The 18,475-nt window shown below is 41.3% G+C and overlaps 1 protein-coding gene across 1 annotated transcript in view; it reads right to left on the bottom strand.

Annotated features, from left to right (window-relative positions):
- Positions 1-4,447: 4,447 nt before the first annotated feature.
- The window catches only part of LOC109918832 (WD repeat-containing protein 44-like), a 43,491-nt gene continuing 29,463 nt past the window's right edge, over positions 4,448-18,475 (bottom strand). The window contains exon 12 of the mRNA XM_048604952.1: positions 4,448-4,488. Coding sequence (XP_048460909.1) covers positions 4,448-4,488 — 41 coding nt within the window. The remainder of the gene's footprint in view (positions 4,489-18,475) is intronic.

Here is an 18,475-nt window from a genome sequence, read left to right on the forward strand (position 1 = left end):
TGGTACTGAGCAAATTATTGGAGCTGTGGGCTGACAAGTGCTTGAGTTCTTATGGGCTTTATCTTAAGGTTTTAAAAGAAGTGGCTAGTGAAATAGCTAATGCATTGGTTTTAATTTTCCAAATCTCCCTTGATATGGGTACAGTCTATTAGAATAGATTGGAAGATGGCAAACTTTATTCAAAAAGGGGCTGGGGAGATAGAAATTATGAAAATACGGACTAGTTAACTTAACATCTGTCATATTGGAATCTATTATTAAAGACTTTACAGCAGCTAGGTTATACAAGTTTGAGGTATTCAGGCATACACAAACATGGCTTTGCGAACATGAAGTCTTGCTTGATCCATTTATTGGAGTTCTTTGAGGAGGCAAGGATTAAGGGGAACTGGTAGATGTATTTAGATTTCCAGAAGACATTTGATAAGGTGTCACAACAATAGTTATTTGGGGAGTAAAAGCTCATGGTGTGGGGAATAGGATATTGGTATGGATAGAAAATTGACTAACAGGAAGCAGAAACTAGGCATGAAGGGTCTTTTTCAGGCTAGTAAAATGTAATGAGTTGGCTGCCACTGGAATTGTTATTGAGCCCTCCACTGTTTATAATTATATAAAAACTTGGATTTTTAAAGTTTTTATTGTTACTTGCACAAGTACAAATGTACTGGATTTCTGTGAAAAGTGTCTAATGTTGCCACACAAGGTGCCATCTTAAGGACAAATACGTAGGTACATAATCATAAGAAAATGGTAGAAAGAAAGAACAAAGTTAAAAGTTAAACATTACAGTAATTCTTAGTATTAAATATAAAAATAAAGAAAGGGGTATAAAGAATGCTTGTCAGATTTGCTGATCATATAAAGATAGGTAGGAAAATAAGTTATTAAGAAGACAAAATGGGGCTTTAAAATATATTGATAGATTAATTGAGTGGACAAAGATGTGGTAAATGGATAATAATGTGGGAAATTATGAAATTGTCCATTTGGTAGGAAAAATAAAGAAAAAGCATGTTATCTTAATGGTGTGAGATCGCAGAGTTCTGAGGTACAGAGGGATCTGGGTGTCTTACTGCATGAATTACAGAAGGTTAGTGTGAAGGCACGGGAAGTAATCAGGAAAGCTAATAGACTGTTATTGTCTATCACAAGGGAAATTGAATACAAAAGTAGGGGCATAAAACAGGACACTCTTGAGAACACATCAAGAGGACTGTGCACAGTATTGGTCAGCTTCTTTACAGAAAAATGTCAATGCACTGGATGCAGTTTAGAGTGGTTTTACCAGACTAATACCAGGAGTGAATAGATCATCCTATGAGGAAAGGTTGGAAAAGCAAGGTTTATATTTGCTGGAGTTCAGAAGAATATCAAGAAGAAATCAAGAAGGCAACTTGATAGTAAAATACAAGATCATGAGAGGAGTCCTGACAAGGTTGATATGGAAGGATGTTTCCTGTTATGGGAGAAACTAGAACTGGGGCAGGGAGAAGGGGGGTGTCACTGTTTAAAAATCAGGGGTCACCCATTAAAAACAGAGATTAGGTGGAATATTTTTCCCCCAGAGGTTTGTGAGTCTTTGCAATCCTAATCCAGAAAAGCAGAGTCCTTAAATAGTTTTAAGGCAGATGCACATAGATTCGTATGAAGCAAGATGGTGCAAGGTGCTAAGCGAGAATTGGATTTGACATTACAATCTGCTAAGCCATGACCTTATTGCCCCTGGTTTTTATATAAGAAGAGAAAAGAAGATACTAGCTGCAGTATTATGTCCACTTCTGGACACCATCCTTTAGCAAGGACACGAGTGCTTCAGAAAGAGTACAAAAGTGATTTCTGATATTGTTTCCAGTGAGGAAAAAACATGGACATACCGGAGAAGCTGGGACAGTTCTCCTTAGAGCAGAGAAGGGTAAGAGGTGATTTGATTGAGTTATCCAAAATCATAATGGGTTTAGATAGAGTCAATAACGAGAAACATTCCCAACAGCTGAAGGGTCAATAGAGGGTACAGATATAAGATGATTGAGGAAACCAGGAAGACAAACTGCTTAATGTGATGATTGGATGGGATTTGCATGGTGATAGCATGATGGAAATGATATCCTTCAAAAGGGAGTTAGATACATACTTGATTGACAATGCAATACAGGGAAATGGGGAAAGACTAATGGAGTTTGGATTGCCCTTCAAAAAAAGCTGCACACACTCAGTGAGCCGAATAGCTTTCTTCTGTGTCATATTATTGCATGACTCTGAGTAAACGTAGATGAACTAAATTGAACAGACAGGAGGTAACTACTAATTATTAAGGCTGGCACCAATCTCTATAACTGACCACTTGAACTTCCATTGCTCATGATGAGTGGGACTGTTTGATATAGAGAAATGTGAAAGCACTGTCCTGGAATATAAATGATTTGAAGTTACTCTGGAGTGAGCCCCCCAGTAGATATCTTGCATGTCCCCTTCTCCAAAAGCCAATGTTGGCAATTTGTTTTCTACCACACTTTAAATCCAAAAGCACGACGGGTGTGTTTTCATAGCAACTTCAGCATCGCAAGAAAGTCAAGTTGAGCAATGTAAGGATAGGACTCAGTCAGTGCTCCGACTGTCCAGCAGAGGGAGTCTGGACAGTATAGAGTGAGCTTTGAACCAGAACACCAATCTGCTTGAGGTAAAAGAAAGCCCCTCATTGTGAGGGCTCACCAGAATAATACCGTGACACCAAATGTTAGATTCTGAACAGAGATTACCACAAACCAGCATGATATTTCCTGGAATTTAGAAGGTTAAAGGGGTGATTTGATTGAGGTTTTCAAGATGTTAAGGGGAGCAGATAAAGTTGGTAGAGAGAAACCTTTTTTTAGAGAGTCTAGGACAAAGGGAAACGTTGTGAAAGCTATAACATGAAATTTGAACACACAGAAGATCAAGCGACCATGAAACAGGAATAACAGGGTGTAGAGCTGAATGAACACAGCAGGCCAAGCAGCAACAGAGGTGCAGGAAAGCTGACGCTTCGGGTCGAGACCCTTCTGGCTTCTTTATTCCACTGGGATCAAGCCATTACAATATGAAAGAAAATTAATGTTAGGCAAGGAAGTACTTAAGGGATTGAAGCCTGTGGTTTACATTGGGTTGAGGAATCCTTTGTCTATTTGCTCCTTCTTCCCAAGAGGCACCCTTCCTCCAAAGAGTGTCCGTTCAATGTGCGCCCCCCGCTCCTCACCAGCTGTTGGGAGAGATCCCAGCATGACTGCTCGAGCTCCCCTGATCAGCACCCTCCCTCACTGTCACCTTTTCTACTGGAGGTTCCATTACAAAATGAGAGTTAGGCCTTCCAGGAATGAAATTGGGAAACAGTTCTCCACACAATGGATGGTAGAAGTTCAGAACTCTCTTGTGCAAATGACAGTTAATTCTCCATCGGTTGTTATAGAGCAGCACAAAAACAGACCCTTCGATCCAACCAGTCCATGCCAACAAGGTTCCCAAACTAAACTAATGCCACTTGCCTGTATTTGGCCCATATCCCTCCAAACTTTTCCTATTCATGAACATATCCAAATGTCTTTTAAATGTTGTAACTGTACCTGCATCCACCACTTTCTCTGGCAGGTCAGTCCACACATGAACGACTGTCTGTGTAAAAATTTGCCCCTCATGTCCTTTCTAAATGTTTTTCCTCTCACCTTGAACATATCAACCCCAGTTCTGAACTCCCCACCATCAGGAAGAGACCCTTGTCTATGCCCCTCATGATTTTACAAACCTCAATAAGGTCACTCCTCAACCTCCTACACTCCAGTGTAAAAAGTCCCAGTCTTTCCAGTCTATTTTAATAACCCAAACCCTCCATTCCTGGCAACATCCTGGCAAATCTTTTCTGAATCCTCTCCAGGTTGACAGTTTTTTATTGTTGCCAAAAACCATTGAAACATAATGAGGCAAAAGTGGATACATGGAATTAAGAATGACCATGGTGTGACCAAATGGCAGAACATGGGAATAAGTTAAATGTCAACCTCCTGTCCCTATGTTTGTGTGTGAGCTCATTTGGGATGGAGTTCTCAACAACGATATGCAAACTTACTTTGTGTATGTAACACTATCATTAACTCAGGCTTCATTTGTGGCTGAATGTCTATAAACTATAGACTCCCATTGATAAAGACTGGGCTCCAATCTTAGGTGTTTTGAATTTAAATAGAAACAATGCACAGGGTCACAGGTAAAATACAAGAGAATGGCACCAATCAGAATGCTCATTTAGAGAGCCATTGCAGTCCTGATGGGCTGAATGGCCTCCTGCACCATAACAATTCTGTGACTCTATGAACAGTTGCCAAATCAGCCTGCATTTCAGCAATTTGTAGTTTGGCCACTAGATGGAGGCATCAATCAGTGGCTTTGCAATTGCCTCTGACCCGCTAAAATATGGTTAATGAAGAGGCGTGGGATTGGGCTCTGCTTCTTGTTTGGCTAAAAGTGAAACACAAAGTCATAAAGATATACAGCAAGGAAATAACAGGAAAGGGTGCCACAATAAAGATTCAATGCCACTGGGAAAGCTACTTGGCACAATTAAAAATAAAATGTTGATTATATGGTCAGTGTTTGGGAACAGAGCAGAAAAAAGACTCTGTTCATCCTGGGCAACCTTCCACAGCAGTTTCAAGCCAATTAAAAACTTTGCAATGTAGGAAATATTGTGCAAAGCAAACTTCCACTTACAGGGGTAAGATCATGGCCAGGGAGTCCGCTTTGACCATGTTGGTTGAGAGATAATAATTGACAAGAATTACTGATAAGGTGTGTCAGTGTGGACTCGATGGGCCAAACAGACTGCTTCCACACTGTAGGAATTCTATGATTCTATAATTCTAGGATGCTGGACAGAACTTTCTTGTTTTTCTCTGAATTGTGCCTTGGGCTATTTTACATGCATCTGAGAAAGCAGTCCAGCCTTTGGTTTAACATCTCTTTTGAAAGATGGTGCCTCTGACACAGCTGCCCCCACCTCAGTACTGCACTGACCCTATCATTTGTGCCCAGGTCTCTGGAGTCGAACATTAATCCAGACCCTCCCCCCTACACCTTCTCAGATGAGTGTGCTGCCCACTGAGCCAAGGCTGACATCTCAGGAGTGTGACTTTATGCAGAGGCTGGCAAGCAGTCTCAGTTGCCACTCCTGTTTCCACACAATGAGCTGAGCAGCCTTCAGTATGGTCTCTAACAGAAGCAGCATGGAGCAAGAAGCCATTGTCTGGAAAGACATGAAAGCACAGTTCCTGCTTGTTGATCACGAATCGAAGTACTGAGCCCATTTATTGATTGCCTCAGTGCTGTCAACTGAAGACAAGAGATATTAAACAAACAGTAGTCCTCTTATTTAAACATCAGAGCTTGTTTCTGTGGCTCTGAACGTCTGTGTGTTCTTGTGTACTGGTGTGCTAATTAGGACTATTCTGCAGGGACTGTACTAATTAATTGTAATTGGCAAGAACACACACCCTCAAGTCAGCCTCTGAAAGAGTGCGTTACTATGGTAACACTTTTCTCTATTCTTCTGATTGGGTGATTTGGATGCCACAAGTGACACCAATTAGAATCAAATTAATGAAAGTGACCCCATTTTAAAGATGCACACACAAGAAACATCAAATTACAAATAAATACAAATGAAAGCTATGAACTAACAAATGCTGTTCAGTGGGCCTTCTGGTCCTTGTGTCCACTGCTTGTGAACAGCCTCAGAAGGTGCTCCTTTGCCAGGGAGAACCAAAGAACAAGGGCCAGCAGCAGAAATGGGCATTGAAAGGTCAGGTAGCCAATGTGCCATGTTTTAACTGGACTTCTTGATGAGCAATGCCAGGAAAAGATTCAAAAGTAGGTTTATCTACTTAACAACACCCCTTCCTGACCAAGCAGTTGACCACAAGGAGTGTGGGACTGAAGCACAACTAGAAATTGAGCAGGGTTCCTCTAAGAGGAGCCACACTCAAACTGATATAAATGTCAGGCATGAACTGGTGGTAAAAGCTACAGGAAGTCGCTCGATGGGGCAGGGGAGGGAGTCATCAAATGGCTTAAAGAGAAACCATTGGGAGGGATCATGACACTTGGCAACCCAGACTAGAAAAGGAAGGTCTCCATAAGAGGTGGGCAGGGGGGTCACCTGCCTAGGTCAACTGCCAAAGGTCAGAGAGGGCGATGTTCAGACAGTGGTCTGGTACATAGGGAGTATCTGAATGGGAGATATGGGGCCAGGTGAAAGAGGTGAATTGGGAGAGTTCACAGGAGGAAGAAATGGCTCTGTGCAGAGTGAAATGTCATGCTTTGAATTGTGGAAGGGGATCTCTGCACGATTCAATTTTCCATAAAGCCCATGACATGTGCTTTACTGTCTGAGTGCTGGAAAGTGATACTGAAGGTCCTGAGGAAAATAACCTAGGATGATTTCCTAAAGCAGCATTTAAAGAGGAAACCACTTTGCAAGTGAATCTAACACAATCTGAGAACTGTATGTGGAAAACGCCTGGACACCACGAGACCATAAGAAATAGGAGCAGGAGTAGACCATTCAGCCCATCAAGCCTGCTGTGCCAGTCAATAAGATCCAGTCAACCCCACTTTCCTGCCTGTTCCCCATAACATTTGTGAATAATTAATCCGTCTAATTCAGCATTGAATACATTTAATGACCCAATGTTGTTGCTCTCTGGGATAGAGATTTCCAAACCTTTGAGAGGAAAACAATTCCTCATCATCTCCATCTTAAATAGGACACCCTTTCATTCTGAAGCTGGGACCACAACAGACAAGTTCAATTTCGCTGGGAGAGCCAAAGGTACGGGACATCTACAATTAATTCCAAATTTCGGAAGGTTCAGAAGTTGCAATCAGTCAAACTTGCAAACCTGACATGGAATCCAAGTGGTCACTGTTCACAAGAAAATTAAAACTCATGGAAGCAATTTCCTCTCCAAGTCTAAGCAATAGTGTGTGGTTGGAAGAAATCAGTTAATATTTTTAATAGCTTGCTGGAGTCAAAAGTGGGAAAGACAGTTTTATCAAGCAAACAAGAGAGAAAGGAGAGACTGTAAGAATCTTAACTTGAATTTGGTAATAAGGAACAGAGCAACCTGGTGGAAAGGGCAAATAGGAAGTCGGCAAAAACTTTAAATTATAGAAAGGGTCTATAAGAAGCACAAACAGAGTGTAAGAGAACATAGGAAAGTATGAGTTATGTAGTGCAGTGATGGCAAAGGAATGAATTAGGTGGTATAATTGGAATCGAGAAAGATGGTTAAAAGCAGTTTAACATAGTCACTGAGTCAAAATCCTGGAAATCCCTCCCTAAGGACATTGTGGGCCTATCTACAGCACATGGACGGCAGCAGTTCTAGAAAGCAGCTCACTACCACCTCTTCAAAGGGCAACTAGGGACGAGCAATAAATGCTGGCCCAGCTAGTGATGCTCACATCACATGAGTGTATTAAAATAATAATTAGATTTAATACCTGGGTGCGAAGGGAGAAGCAGTTGTTTTTGCTGCTTGCTGCAGACTCACCAGAATCTGAGGGACTGTCAGACTGAAAGCAGGTGAGGCCAAGCAGAAGAAAAGGACTATTTTTGGGCGAATCACCAAATGGACTGCTGGTGAGGATGGAACCCATATTCAAGGTTATAGCAGAGAGCTGAAGATTGAAGAATCATCAGAGGATGCCTTGCTGCTAGAAGCTCATTCAAGTATTCTCTGAAGACTGTGTGAAGAAAAGGACTTAACTTAAAGGGACACTGAAAGATTCACTCTGTCAGATTAAGTAGAAGAGAGCCTTTGAATCACTAGGAGACATGTGGGAAAGTTACATTATCTGCTGTGAATCTACTGTAATGTATAAACATGGTGCAGGGTTTACCATTGTTAAAATGTCATTTTGAAATATGCTTTCTGTAGTTCAGTGCCTATTCAGTAATATTTAATCAATGTTGATTTTAGCTTGTAAAAGTTCTCACAACATGAAAGCTTGTCATGTGCTGGGAATTTTATATCTCCTTTTAAATGACATTGATCTCTCTGAGGACTGTAATAATGAAAAAAACATAATAAAGATAAATCACATTAGGTGTATTCAACCAACTGCCAAATAGAAGGAATTTGGAAGCGGAATTAGGAAAATGAGTGTAAACATAGAATAATAGTCTCTGGTAATTTAATTGGACAGAAGAGGTAGAGAAAAGGAGATAAGGGCATAGAAATTGTTGTATGTCAGTGGAACCAACCAAATCCAGCAAAATGGTGAGGTAGAATACTGGCTCCTTTCTATACTGGTTCAAAGAGAGAATTAACCACTTATCAGACTTAACAAGAAGAGGCACTTATCATGATAATAAGATGAAGTTTCTAATATGAAGCAATAGATACAAGTTACATTGGTAAGTTAATACATAATTACTACAACTAACAAGAGCCAAGGATGACATATTTGACTCTATTGGGATCATGAGCTGGTCTCCTCAATTCTCCATCCAAGACTGTATGATATAATTATACTGGATAGAGTCTAATTCAGTCTCCAACATTAACCCTTTCAAAATCATGCATTAAACGTGTTCTCACAATGTCTACAAGATTCTGTTCTAACCCAACATGTGAAAAGCCCAATAAGATAAGATTTGCTTTTAGATGTAGTACTGCAGAATGAACAGATACGAGCAGAATGAAGAGGTAAAAGGAGAGCATCTTTAAACAATAGTGATCAGAATAAAATGTGTCTTGAGGTGATGATGAAAAAGAACCTAAGTTTGACAAAATAAAACAAGCTAATAGATTGGAGAAAAGCTGATTTTGAGGGGATGAAAATAGAACGTGGAGAAATAAAATGGGCACTACACAAGCAAGTATAGATATAGAGAACAATGGGAATATCTAAAATAGTGTTCAACATAAATCAGAAAAATATTTATTGATGGGTAAAAAGTTAAGGTTTGAAAAGAAATACATATCAAATACATCGACAGCAGAGGAGATCAGGATAAGAGAGAATTCACAAAATGATTAGAAGAAAAATGAGGAACTATGGAATTCAATTATTAAGGAATGTAAAACAAACTAACAATCTATTTTACAAGTGTGTCATTAAGAATGAAAGGCCAAGAATCCAATTGAACTATTAAGGGTCAGTCGGGATAATACGACAAGGAATAATAGATAGAAAACAGACGTATTTGCTGCAATACTTACAGGCAGATAGGACAGACAGACATGACATTGAATGATGAGATGAGCAAAGAGATAAGTGTATTTAAAATAAAAGGAAGATATACTGAATGAACCAATCAAACTTAAAGAGAAACCCCTTGTCTGCATGGATTTCATCCACAGATTTTGAAAGAATCTAAAGAGACAACAGAAGTATTACGAAATATTTTTAATTTTTTTTGGAAAAGAGTGCAGTGCTAGAGGACTGGCAGATCGCTAATGTAGTTCTTATGTTTACAAAGGGGAGCAAAACATGTCCCTGATTTATATATTGATACGCTTAATATCAAAGGTGGAAAAAATAATGGAATCCATACTATAATAGAAAATAGAAGATCATCTGGCAATGAGAACTCTCAGGATAAATTATCAACAAGGATGTCAAAAGGGAAAATTTTGTTTCACAAACCTTTTTTTGAGGAGGTAGCAGAGAGTACTCAAATGCTAATGTGGGTGTTGAAATTTTCCACAGAACTTTGATAAGGTGCCTATTAATAGAACAATGAATAAGCATTGGGGGTCAGGGAACAAGTAGCAGAATGAGTTGTTCCCTAGCTTCAAGACAGAGAGTGGGTGTAAACAGCAGTGAATCTGAGTGACTGAAGGTGGGAAGGGGTTATTCACAAGGTACATTGTTATGACCATCATTGTTGACAATTTACATTAACTATTTAAATATTGAAATAAAAAGTACAACTTCTAAGTTTCTTGATGACACCAAATTACGGGAGATAATCAATACTGAGGAAATCTGAAAAAAAGGCAATCACTAACAAACTCACCCAAAGAGCTAATAATTGGTGGGTGAAATTCAATCATTATAAATGTGAGGTAATACATTTTGGCAGGAAGAATACAAAGGTCACATATTACTTGGAAACTGTAACCAGGTGTTGAGTGTAGGGATTTTGGAGTAAAAATACATGGTCGCTAAAGGTTAGCAAAGCAATAAAACCTCAGAGAAAATAATACGATTTTATTTCTAAAAGACAGAATTTCAGAGGGAACTTGTACCGAACCAGTAGCAAACCCTAAGTAAATTGATTTAGAGTACAGTGTGCAGATTGGGTCTCCATATTATATAAAGTATACAGAGACACTGGAGAGGGGGCAAAGAAGATTAACAAGAATGAAACTAACAATGTGAGTGTATATATATCGGGGACGGATTGACATATTGGATCGAAGGTGTGACCTATTAGAGAGACTTAAAATTTGAAAGGTTTTGATGGAATGAATACAGGGAGACGGTTTCGCCCTTGGGGGAAGAGAGTAACTAGAGGCTCTCATTATAAGACAGTCTCCAAGAAGTCTCACAGGCAGTTCAGAGGTATAAAGAATGGTGAGAATTGAAATTTGCTGCCACAGGAAGCAGTTGCAGTGAATATTAGAATCATATTAGTGCTGAAAGAGACTGACACAATGCCTACCGTGTTAAGAAGACATTTCTGATATTTATATTCCAATATTAGAGATACATTCTAGTCCATCTTCCTTAAATGTAAGGGAAAAGAGCATACATGGTTAAGATGTAGCAGAAAAAAAGATGGGAGGGATCTGAAATGGAGTATTAACAGTGAAATGGACTGCGTGAGCTGAATGGCCTGCTTCTCTACATAACTTCCTATATAAGATGCTTGATGGTATTAGTATGAATTTTGTAGTCAGTTATGAAGGAATTCACTCATGATTCATTACATCTGCAACTGCTCCAAGAATTTCCATTAAAGCCTATAGCATTGAGCAATCCTTTTCATCCTGGTGACTAATGCAGAGAGGGGTTTGCTACATGTGGAAACCATTACCTGGCTTTTTAAGCAAGCAGATTGAAGAATCCTCAGAAATGGTTATCATGGCCAAATGGTGAAGGCAGATGATAAATAACTGCTCCTCTTAATAAGACTCACTTAAGTGTGGCTATAGTAGCAATTTTGAACTCATGTGGAGGTGTTAAACCAGAAAGTTGCAGATTTAGCAATGAAGTAACAACTTTTGTGAGTTGCGTATTTGGAGATTTCCTCATATCCACTTCCACTGAAAGGTGTGCATTTCTCTGATTGGTGCGCATTAGCAAGCTGCAGGATGTCTGAGGGACTGAGGATCAGGGCAGAACAAAGTTAGTGCAATGAGGCACTTTAGGTCCTGCAGGAGGAGATCCTGTCATCTACGGCAGGGGAAATTAACACCATTCCCAAGGCCATCTTCTGCCTGGACCTTCAGCTCATTCTCAGTGAGAGGAAGAGAGACATCTCACAAGTTGTTGATGACCAAACAATCCCAGTCTCCTGGTGACTCCTATAAGTTATAGTCTCAGAGCACTTACAACTTCTCTTTGCTGTCCTCAGAGAATATTAGGGAAAACACATTGTTCAAGTGTTGACAAAGTCTTGAGAAAGTGTCATGGAAAATCTCCTAATGTATTTCAGAGCTCCTTTGCAGAGCTCCAGTAAAAGTCATCATGGAATGGTAAGGATCTCATTCTTTGTTTCTAACATGAACCATAATTCCCTCTCTCCCAACAGAATGCTCTGATTCTGCTCAGTAGTAACATTCATCCTGGTGCCAGTCAAGCAAAATACAATTTAGATTGCAATATCACCTGTCTATGCCCCACAGACTATTGCATTTTTAGTTGTTCTCTCCTGTAGACAGGTCTCCTTTGGAATCAGGGGTTTCATCATTATTATTGCATCTCTTTCAAAGAGCTAACATCAGTTGATGAGTATCACTAACTGGGCAATTCCAGCATTATCATGGTCTTTCTCCAGGTCTGTCTGCTGATCACCCATTCCCTCATCTTCTGCACCTTGTAGGGTGACCACATCCTCGAACACACATTTAAGGGAATTCTCATGGCTCCATCCACATGCCAGGAAACCCAGGAGGACTGACAGAATTCCCTGAACAAGTGGCAATCTGTGATCAAGGAAGTGGCCTGGAGTTGCCACATGTATCAGGATGCACATGCAACAGTCACTGCTGTCCAATCCCACTGCGTCAAAATAATTACTAAAACACTGAAGACTGATCTGTAAAAAATGAGTTCAGAGACGTTTAAAACACAGAGGTGCTACCCCATAAAATTCTAAGGAATTTGTCACTGAAAGAGTGGGATGCTAAAACAGTGAGGAGTTAACTAAAGATATTACAAATTGCATCAACAAATCTGACATGGTCAAGTGAGATTTAGCAGTGAAAAATGAATAATTTATTGAAACAAACAAACATTTTGCTGCTATTCAGTGATTCAATGACTCTGCAGCAATGAAGCATTTTCAATTTCATTCTCAGATTACCACTTTCAGCTCCTGCTGGCTTTGACTCATGGAGTGGTCCTGATTCATTAATCCTGTAATGCACGTATATACTGTTTGCTCTCAGGCCCACTCTACACTCACTGTTTCCTCTCAGGCCCAACCCAATCTCACTATTTCCTCTCAGGCCTACTCCATGCTCACCGTTTCTTCTCAGCCTCTGTCTTTCTCTGCACTCACTGTCTTTTTTTAAAACAATGGTGGTAATGAATTCCCTTCTCAAACCATCAAAAACCATTAAGCCATTGGGTTTGTTACAGTGGGATGAATATTACATTTGTTTTTCTAAGTGCATGTTGCGTTGAGTTTTTTTGGAGGGATTCCTGAGGTGAAGCATGATGAATTTTCACATTGTATCTCACCAAAAGAGTCTCATTAACACATACCCCTCCACTATGGTATCCCTATCATTTGATTCTAGCCTATCTTGCCATATAGCACTTCCCCCTTGCAACCTCCTTAATAATTGATGGGCGGATTGGATCCCCAGGACTGTATTCATCCCCAAACCTCTGACCAACTTTAACGAGAAGTGCCTGGACATGACTGACCAGACCCCTGACTGTTCCCCAACTGATGGTACACAATTCTCTCGAATGTTGTTGCTAGCTGTAGAGGATGGACTATCCATTCTCCAGACTAGTTGGTCAGATTTCCTGACGACAAGCATCCCAAGCAGATAATTGACTGTAGCAAGCCCCTGGATGTGGGCTATGCCCCTGACTGACAGTATCAGGGTCCCATTACAGTCTCTCTTTGTTGATCTGTAGTCTGGGCACCATGTTTCTGACATGGGCATTTGGTTGAATGAATACACAATGTTTTTGCCGCACTGGCTGTAGATGTTAGATTCTCAGTGTGCCACACAGCAAGAGGTCTCCTCACCCTCCTGGACAAATCCCTACTGACAAATAATCTGCCTATGTGCCTGTGTGAAACAGCATGTCAATATAGTAGCGCTCAGGTTCTGACTGAAACACGAACTCACTCATGGGCAAGGAAGGCAAGGCACGGATGGTGTGAGTGTGCAGGTTGGCACTAAGTGAGAAATACTAAAAGAACAAGAGAAAGATGCAGAGATAGTAGGAACTGCAGATGCTGGAAAATCTGAGACAACAAGGTGCAGAGCTGGATGAACACAGCAGGCCAAGCAGCATCATAGGAGCAGGAAGGCTGACGTTTCAGGCCAAGGCCCTTCATCAGAAATGGGGGAGGGGAAGGGGGTTCTGAAATAAATAGGGAGAGAGGGGGAGGCGGATAGAAGATGGATAGAGGAGAAGATAGGTGGAGAGGAAACAGACAGGTCAAAGAGGCGGGGATGGAGCCAGTAAAGGTGAGTGTAGGTGGGGAGGTAGGGAGGAGATAGGTCAGTCCAGGGAGGATGGACAGGTCAAGGGGGCGGGATGAGGTTAGTAGGTAGGAAATGGTGTGCGGCTTGAGGTGGGAGGAGGGGATAGGTGGGAGGAAGAACAGGTTAGGGAGGCGGGGACGAGCTGTGCTGGTTTTGGGATGCGGTAGGGGGAGGGGAGACCCTCCCAGTCGCGAACCATTTCAACGCCCCCTCCCATTCCTCAGACGACATGTCCGTGCTGGGCCTCCTGCAGTGCCACAACGATGCCACCCGAAGGTTGCAGGAACAGCAACTCCTATTCCACTTGGGAACCCTGCAGCTCAATGGTATCAATGTGGATTTCACAAGCTTCAAAATCTCCCCTCCCCCTACCGCATCCCAAAACCAGCACAGCTCGTGCCCGCCTCCCTAACCTGTTCTTCCTCCCACCTATCCCCTCCTCCCACCTCAAGCCGCACACCATTTCCTACCTACTAACCTCATCCCGCCCCCTTGACCTGTCCATCCTCCCTGGACTGACCTATCTCCTCCCTACCTCCCCACCTACACTCACCTTTACTGGCTCCATCCCCGCCTCTTTGACCTGTCTGTTTCCTCTCCACCTATCTTCTCCTCTATCCATCTTCTATCTGCCTCCCCCCCTCCCTATTTATTTCAGAACCCCCTTCCCCTCTCCCATTTCTGATGAAGGGTCTAGGCCCGAAACGTCAGCCTTCCTGCTCCTATGATGCTGCTTCATCCAGCTCTGCACCTTGTTGTCTCGAGAGAGATGCAGCCTGGTCCACTTTATATGCTGCATAACTGCCCCTGCAACCTTCCAATTCTAGATGTCAATGAAACTTGGTGCTTCCCAAGTAGCCTGCGAATGTATTAGAGAGGTAGTATAATGGTCATGGGGGAGTTTGGCAAGTGCCAGATTCCAGAAACCGCTGTCAAACAGGGTACGCTGCCAGTGTCTGTGGGAAAGTGCTTGGTGCTGACCAACATAGAGCCCCCTCACAACAGCAGCAGGCTGCCAGGGACCCATTCTGACTTCCAGGTTGAGATTTCTTTATGCCTGCCTTATTTAGTATGTTTGGAAAGAGAGGAAACTGAATATTGATGAGATGAGCTGTGGCATCAAATAAAGCATTTAACAAACAATAACTCCCTGAATTGGCAACTCACCACTGCCTGGTGAGAAATGCACCTCACATGCTCCACAAAAGCATGAAAGATGGAATGGGATGCTCTCGATATTGAGATAGTCCTTGTCAGATTTCTCATTGGTATCTGACATTAATCTCACCATAGCCAATGTCATTCACACCCCTATAAGATTCCACCTAGGCTGTTTATTTCCACTGAGGTTTGTTGCAACTGTCCATTTCAGAGGGCAGTTAAGAATCGATTGATGTGTTTCCAGAGTCATGTGTAGGTCAGACCAAGTAAAGGCAATAGCTTTTCTTCTCTAAATGCCCCTTTGCATAATGTTTTAAAGTGTTTTTCATGGTCACCATTATTGAAGCTAGCAGCATTATTCTTGATTTATTCATTTGTAACCATATTATGGCTTTAAGACGTGTATTTTGTCCTTTTTTTATGAGAGGTTGAGACAGAGGTGGAGCAATCTGCTTCAAAGTCAATAAAGTAAACAACTTGTGAGGCCTTGGGTTTTTTTAAAGAGAGAACAACAGAAGCAGCCTGAATGGGTGGGGTCAAGCTCCCACAAAACCAGGATTTTTAGTTTTACCCTTCAGTAGCAGTGGTCTTAAAGCCGGATGTGGAATCTCTTATTCCTCTTTCTGTTACAGATAAAAGCTGGGATTCTCTTCCTGTTGCTAGAATCACATGTGAGACAATCTATTTTATTAAATTTGCCTTTGCCAAGAGTGTGTTTATGGGATGTTACTATATTGGAACAGTTAATTAGTAATAGTTAATTTTGATAGAGTTACAGTTAAGCAAATTCTTTTCTTTTCTTTTTATTTTGTCTGTATTTAATTATAGTGTATGTATAAAGTATGTTTTGTTTCAAGACTGGTAGTTTGACCAAACGAATTGCATCCGGAACACAATGTCTGACATTTACCTTTAAAATAAGAAAAAGTTAGGGTCTCGACTATTTTGAGGAGGTTTGGTCTGGTCCAAAACACATGCAATAACAATGCCATGATCCTATCAATCTGCGCAATATATTCTCACCTTACTCACTGCTTCTCATATTGTTTCCTCTCTGACTCACTAAGCCCAGGTTCTTGTCTCCTCATGGAGATTTTGAATTAGCTCGCTAAATGCAGTATGTCATTTGGTTTTGCAAGTTGCTGTTTTCCTTTGAATGAGAGTTTTTTTTACTAGATTGTCAAAGTTCTTTCTTATTCACCTCCTGAGGACTGTAAGGTAGTGGTTACTGGGTGAAGGCTTGTAGAACAGCCATGGGGGTAAGGGAAGAGAATAGGACAGGTATCAGAACTCTGAGGAGAAACTGGAAGAGTTTAGGTGGGATTGGGAATCTGAGGGAAGATTGTGGAGATATGAGGAATATAAGGTGACATGAAGGAAATATAAAGGGGGCATAGGGTGGCAGGACCAGGATGCAGGGTGCAGTGTAGGTGAGCGTGAGGGTTGAGGCCTTTAAATGATGTCAGACTTTCTAACCAGCTCTCCTCTGCAGCATTCTTGTCTTGAAATAACTCTACAAGTTACCAAGTTACCCTTTATTTACACGTACATAATATTGGACAGCTCCCTCAGAGCCAGCTCTCAGTTTGCGCAGAACCTCTGACACTTCTGTTTATATCTGTCAGCCACGGCTCCCTGATTGGACCAGATGAACAGTCCCAACCAGGCAACTTGTATCTCCTCTTGAACAGGAGTGTCAGGGGTTCTGTTTACTCTAGAAGCCAGCTCTGGGCTAGCTTGGTCAGTGCCACGTACTATGTACATGTAAATAAAGGGTGTTTTGGTGACGGGATATTGGGCTTTGTGGAGTTATTTCAATACTCACTAGTGCTGAATAATCCACCTCGTTCAGGTTCCAGGCAATCATGACCAGCCTCAGATGTATGAATCGCTGGAGGTGGTTGGGAAGATATGAGGTACACCATTGGGTTTGTAATCCCCACTGATGCGCTTTGTGGTTTTCTCTATGTTAGTGTACACAACAGCAACCCAGATTGTTGTTGAGTCAGATGTCCTAAAGTTTGTTTCCAATACTGACAGTTTATATGGCAACAATATCACAGACTTATATACATTGGCTGGATTGTGTGCTGACTGATGTAACTGTACATTACATACACACTGACCACACTGGCTCTGTTACACAGACAGAGTGGCTGAAGGTGAGGCAGGTATCTTTATACTTGAGTGTCATGTGTTGTGATCTCAAGTTATTGTCTTAAAGACTAGTTGCGTGGAATCTAGGCCATACTACATTTCATCTCTATGGTAGCAGGCTAGAGACCTTGGAATTATCTTGAACAGGATAGGTAGATAGACAGATGGATAGTCACGTGGCAAAACCCAAACAAAGAATAAGACAATGTAGCTCCAGTCATTCATGCATTACAAGCCAGCAGCTACGTCAGTGGATGCTTCCCTCAGTGCTGAGTCAGAAGGTTGTGGGATCAAGTTCCAGAGATCTGGGTATGTAATCCACACTGACACATCAAAGGAGTGCTAAGGGTGCCTCTTTTCTGATGTGCCTTGCTTGGCCTCGTATGTGGAAATTCAATCATCTCATTGCTCTGTAACAGAAACAGATGTATTTATCATTCTTCAATAATACACTAGATTATCTGGCCAGTATTACAATATTATTTGTGAAAGCTTGCTGTGCACTAACTGACTTCATGTTTCTATAACATAACAGAATCGACACTTGAAAAGCACCTAGAACATTAGAACATAAGAACTAGGAGGCAGACTAGGTAATTCAGACCCTCCATCCTGCTCCATCATTTAATATAATCATAGCCGTTCCCATCTCAACCTCCACTCCACTTTTCTATCCACTCTCCATATCCCTTCAACTTGTTGCTTACTAAAAATTTGCCTAAGTCCTCTTTAAATTTAATCAATGTTCCGATATTTTTGCTATGGGCTGCATAACATTTTGTGATGCTGTGCCCTTGTGACAGGCACTACAAAAATGAACATTCTTTCTTTCTATAAGGTTAATTGCTTTGTTCAGACCCATTGTCTCCAGGTTATGCAGTCTCCAGTCGTCAGTGATGTCAATGGTGCCTCTTGCATCAGAGTGAGAAGTGATCAGACTGATGAAAGAAAATCTCTCCCCTCAGAGAAGTTGCTTATCTATCTATCTATCTCGCTGTCTATCTAAAGTGTTTGTCTCCAAAATACAGCTGTGCCTTTTCTCCAGCAAGACGTGAAAACTGCCACATGATTTTCAATCGGTTGGGGTTTTTCTGCCAGTAACTACCAGATCACACCGGTCTTTGTAAAAACCGAAAGAACTGTGGATGCTGTAAATCAGGAACAAAAACAGAAGTTGCTGGAAAAGCTCAGCAGGTCTGGCAGCATCAGTGAAGAAAAAA

The sequence above is a fragment of the Rhincodon typus genome, chromosome 14 (genome assembly GCF_021869965.1).
Source record: "Rhincodon typus isolate 14 chromosome 14, sRhiTyp1.1, whole genome shotgun sequence".
NCBI lineage: Eukaryota > Metazoa > Chordata > Chondrichthyes > Orectolobiformes > Rhincodontidae > Rhincodon > Rhincodon typus.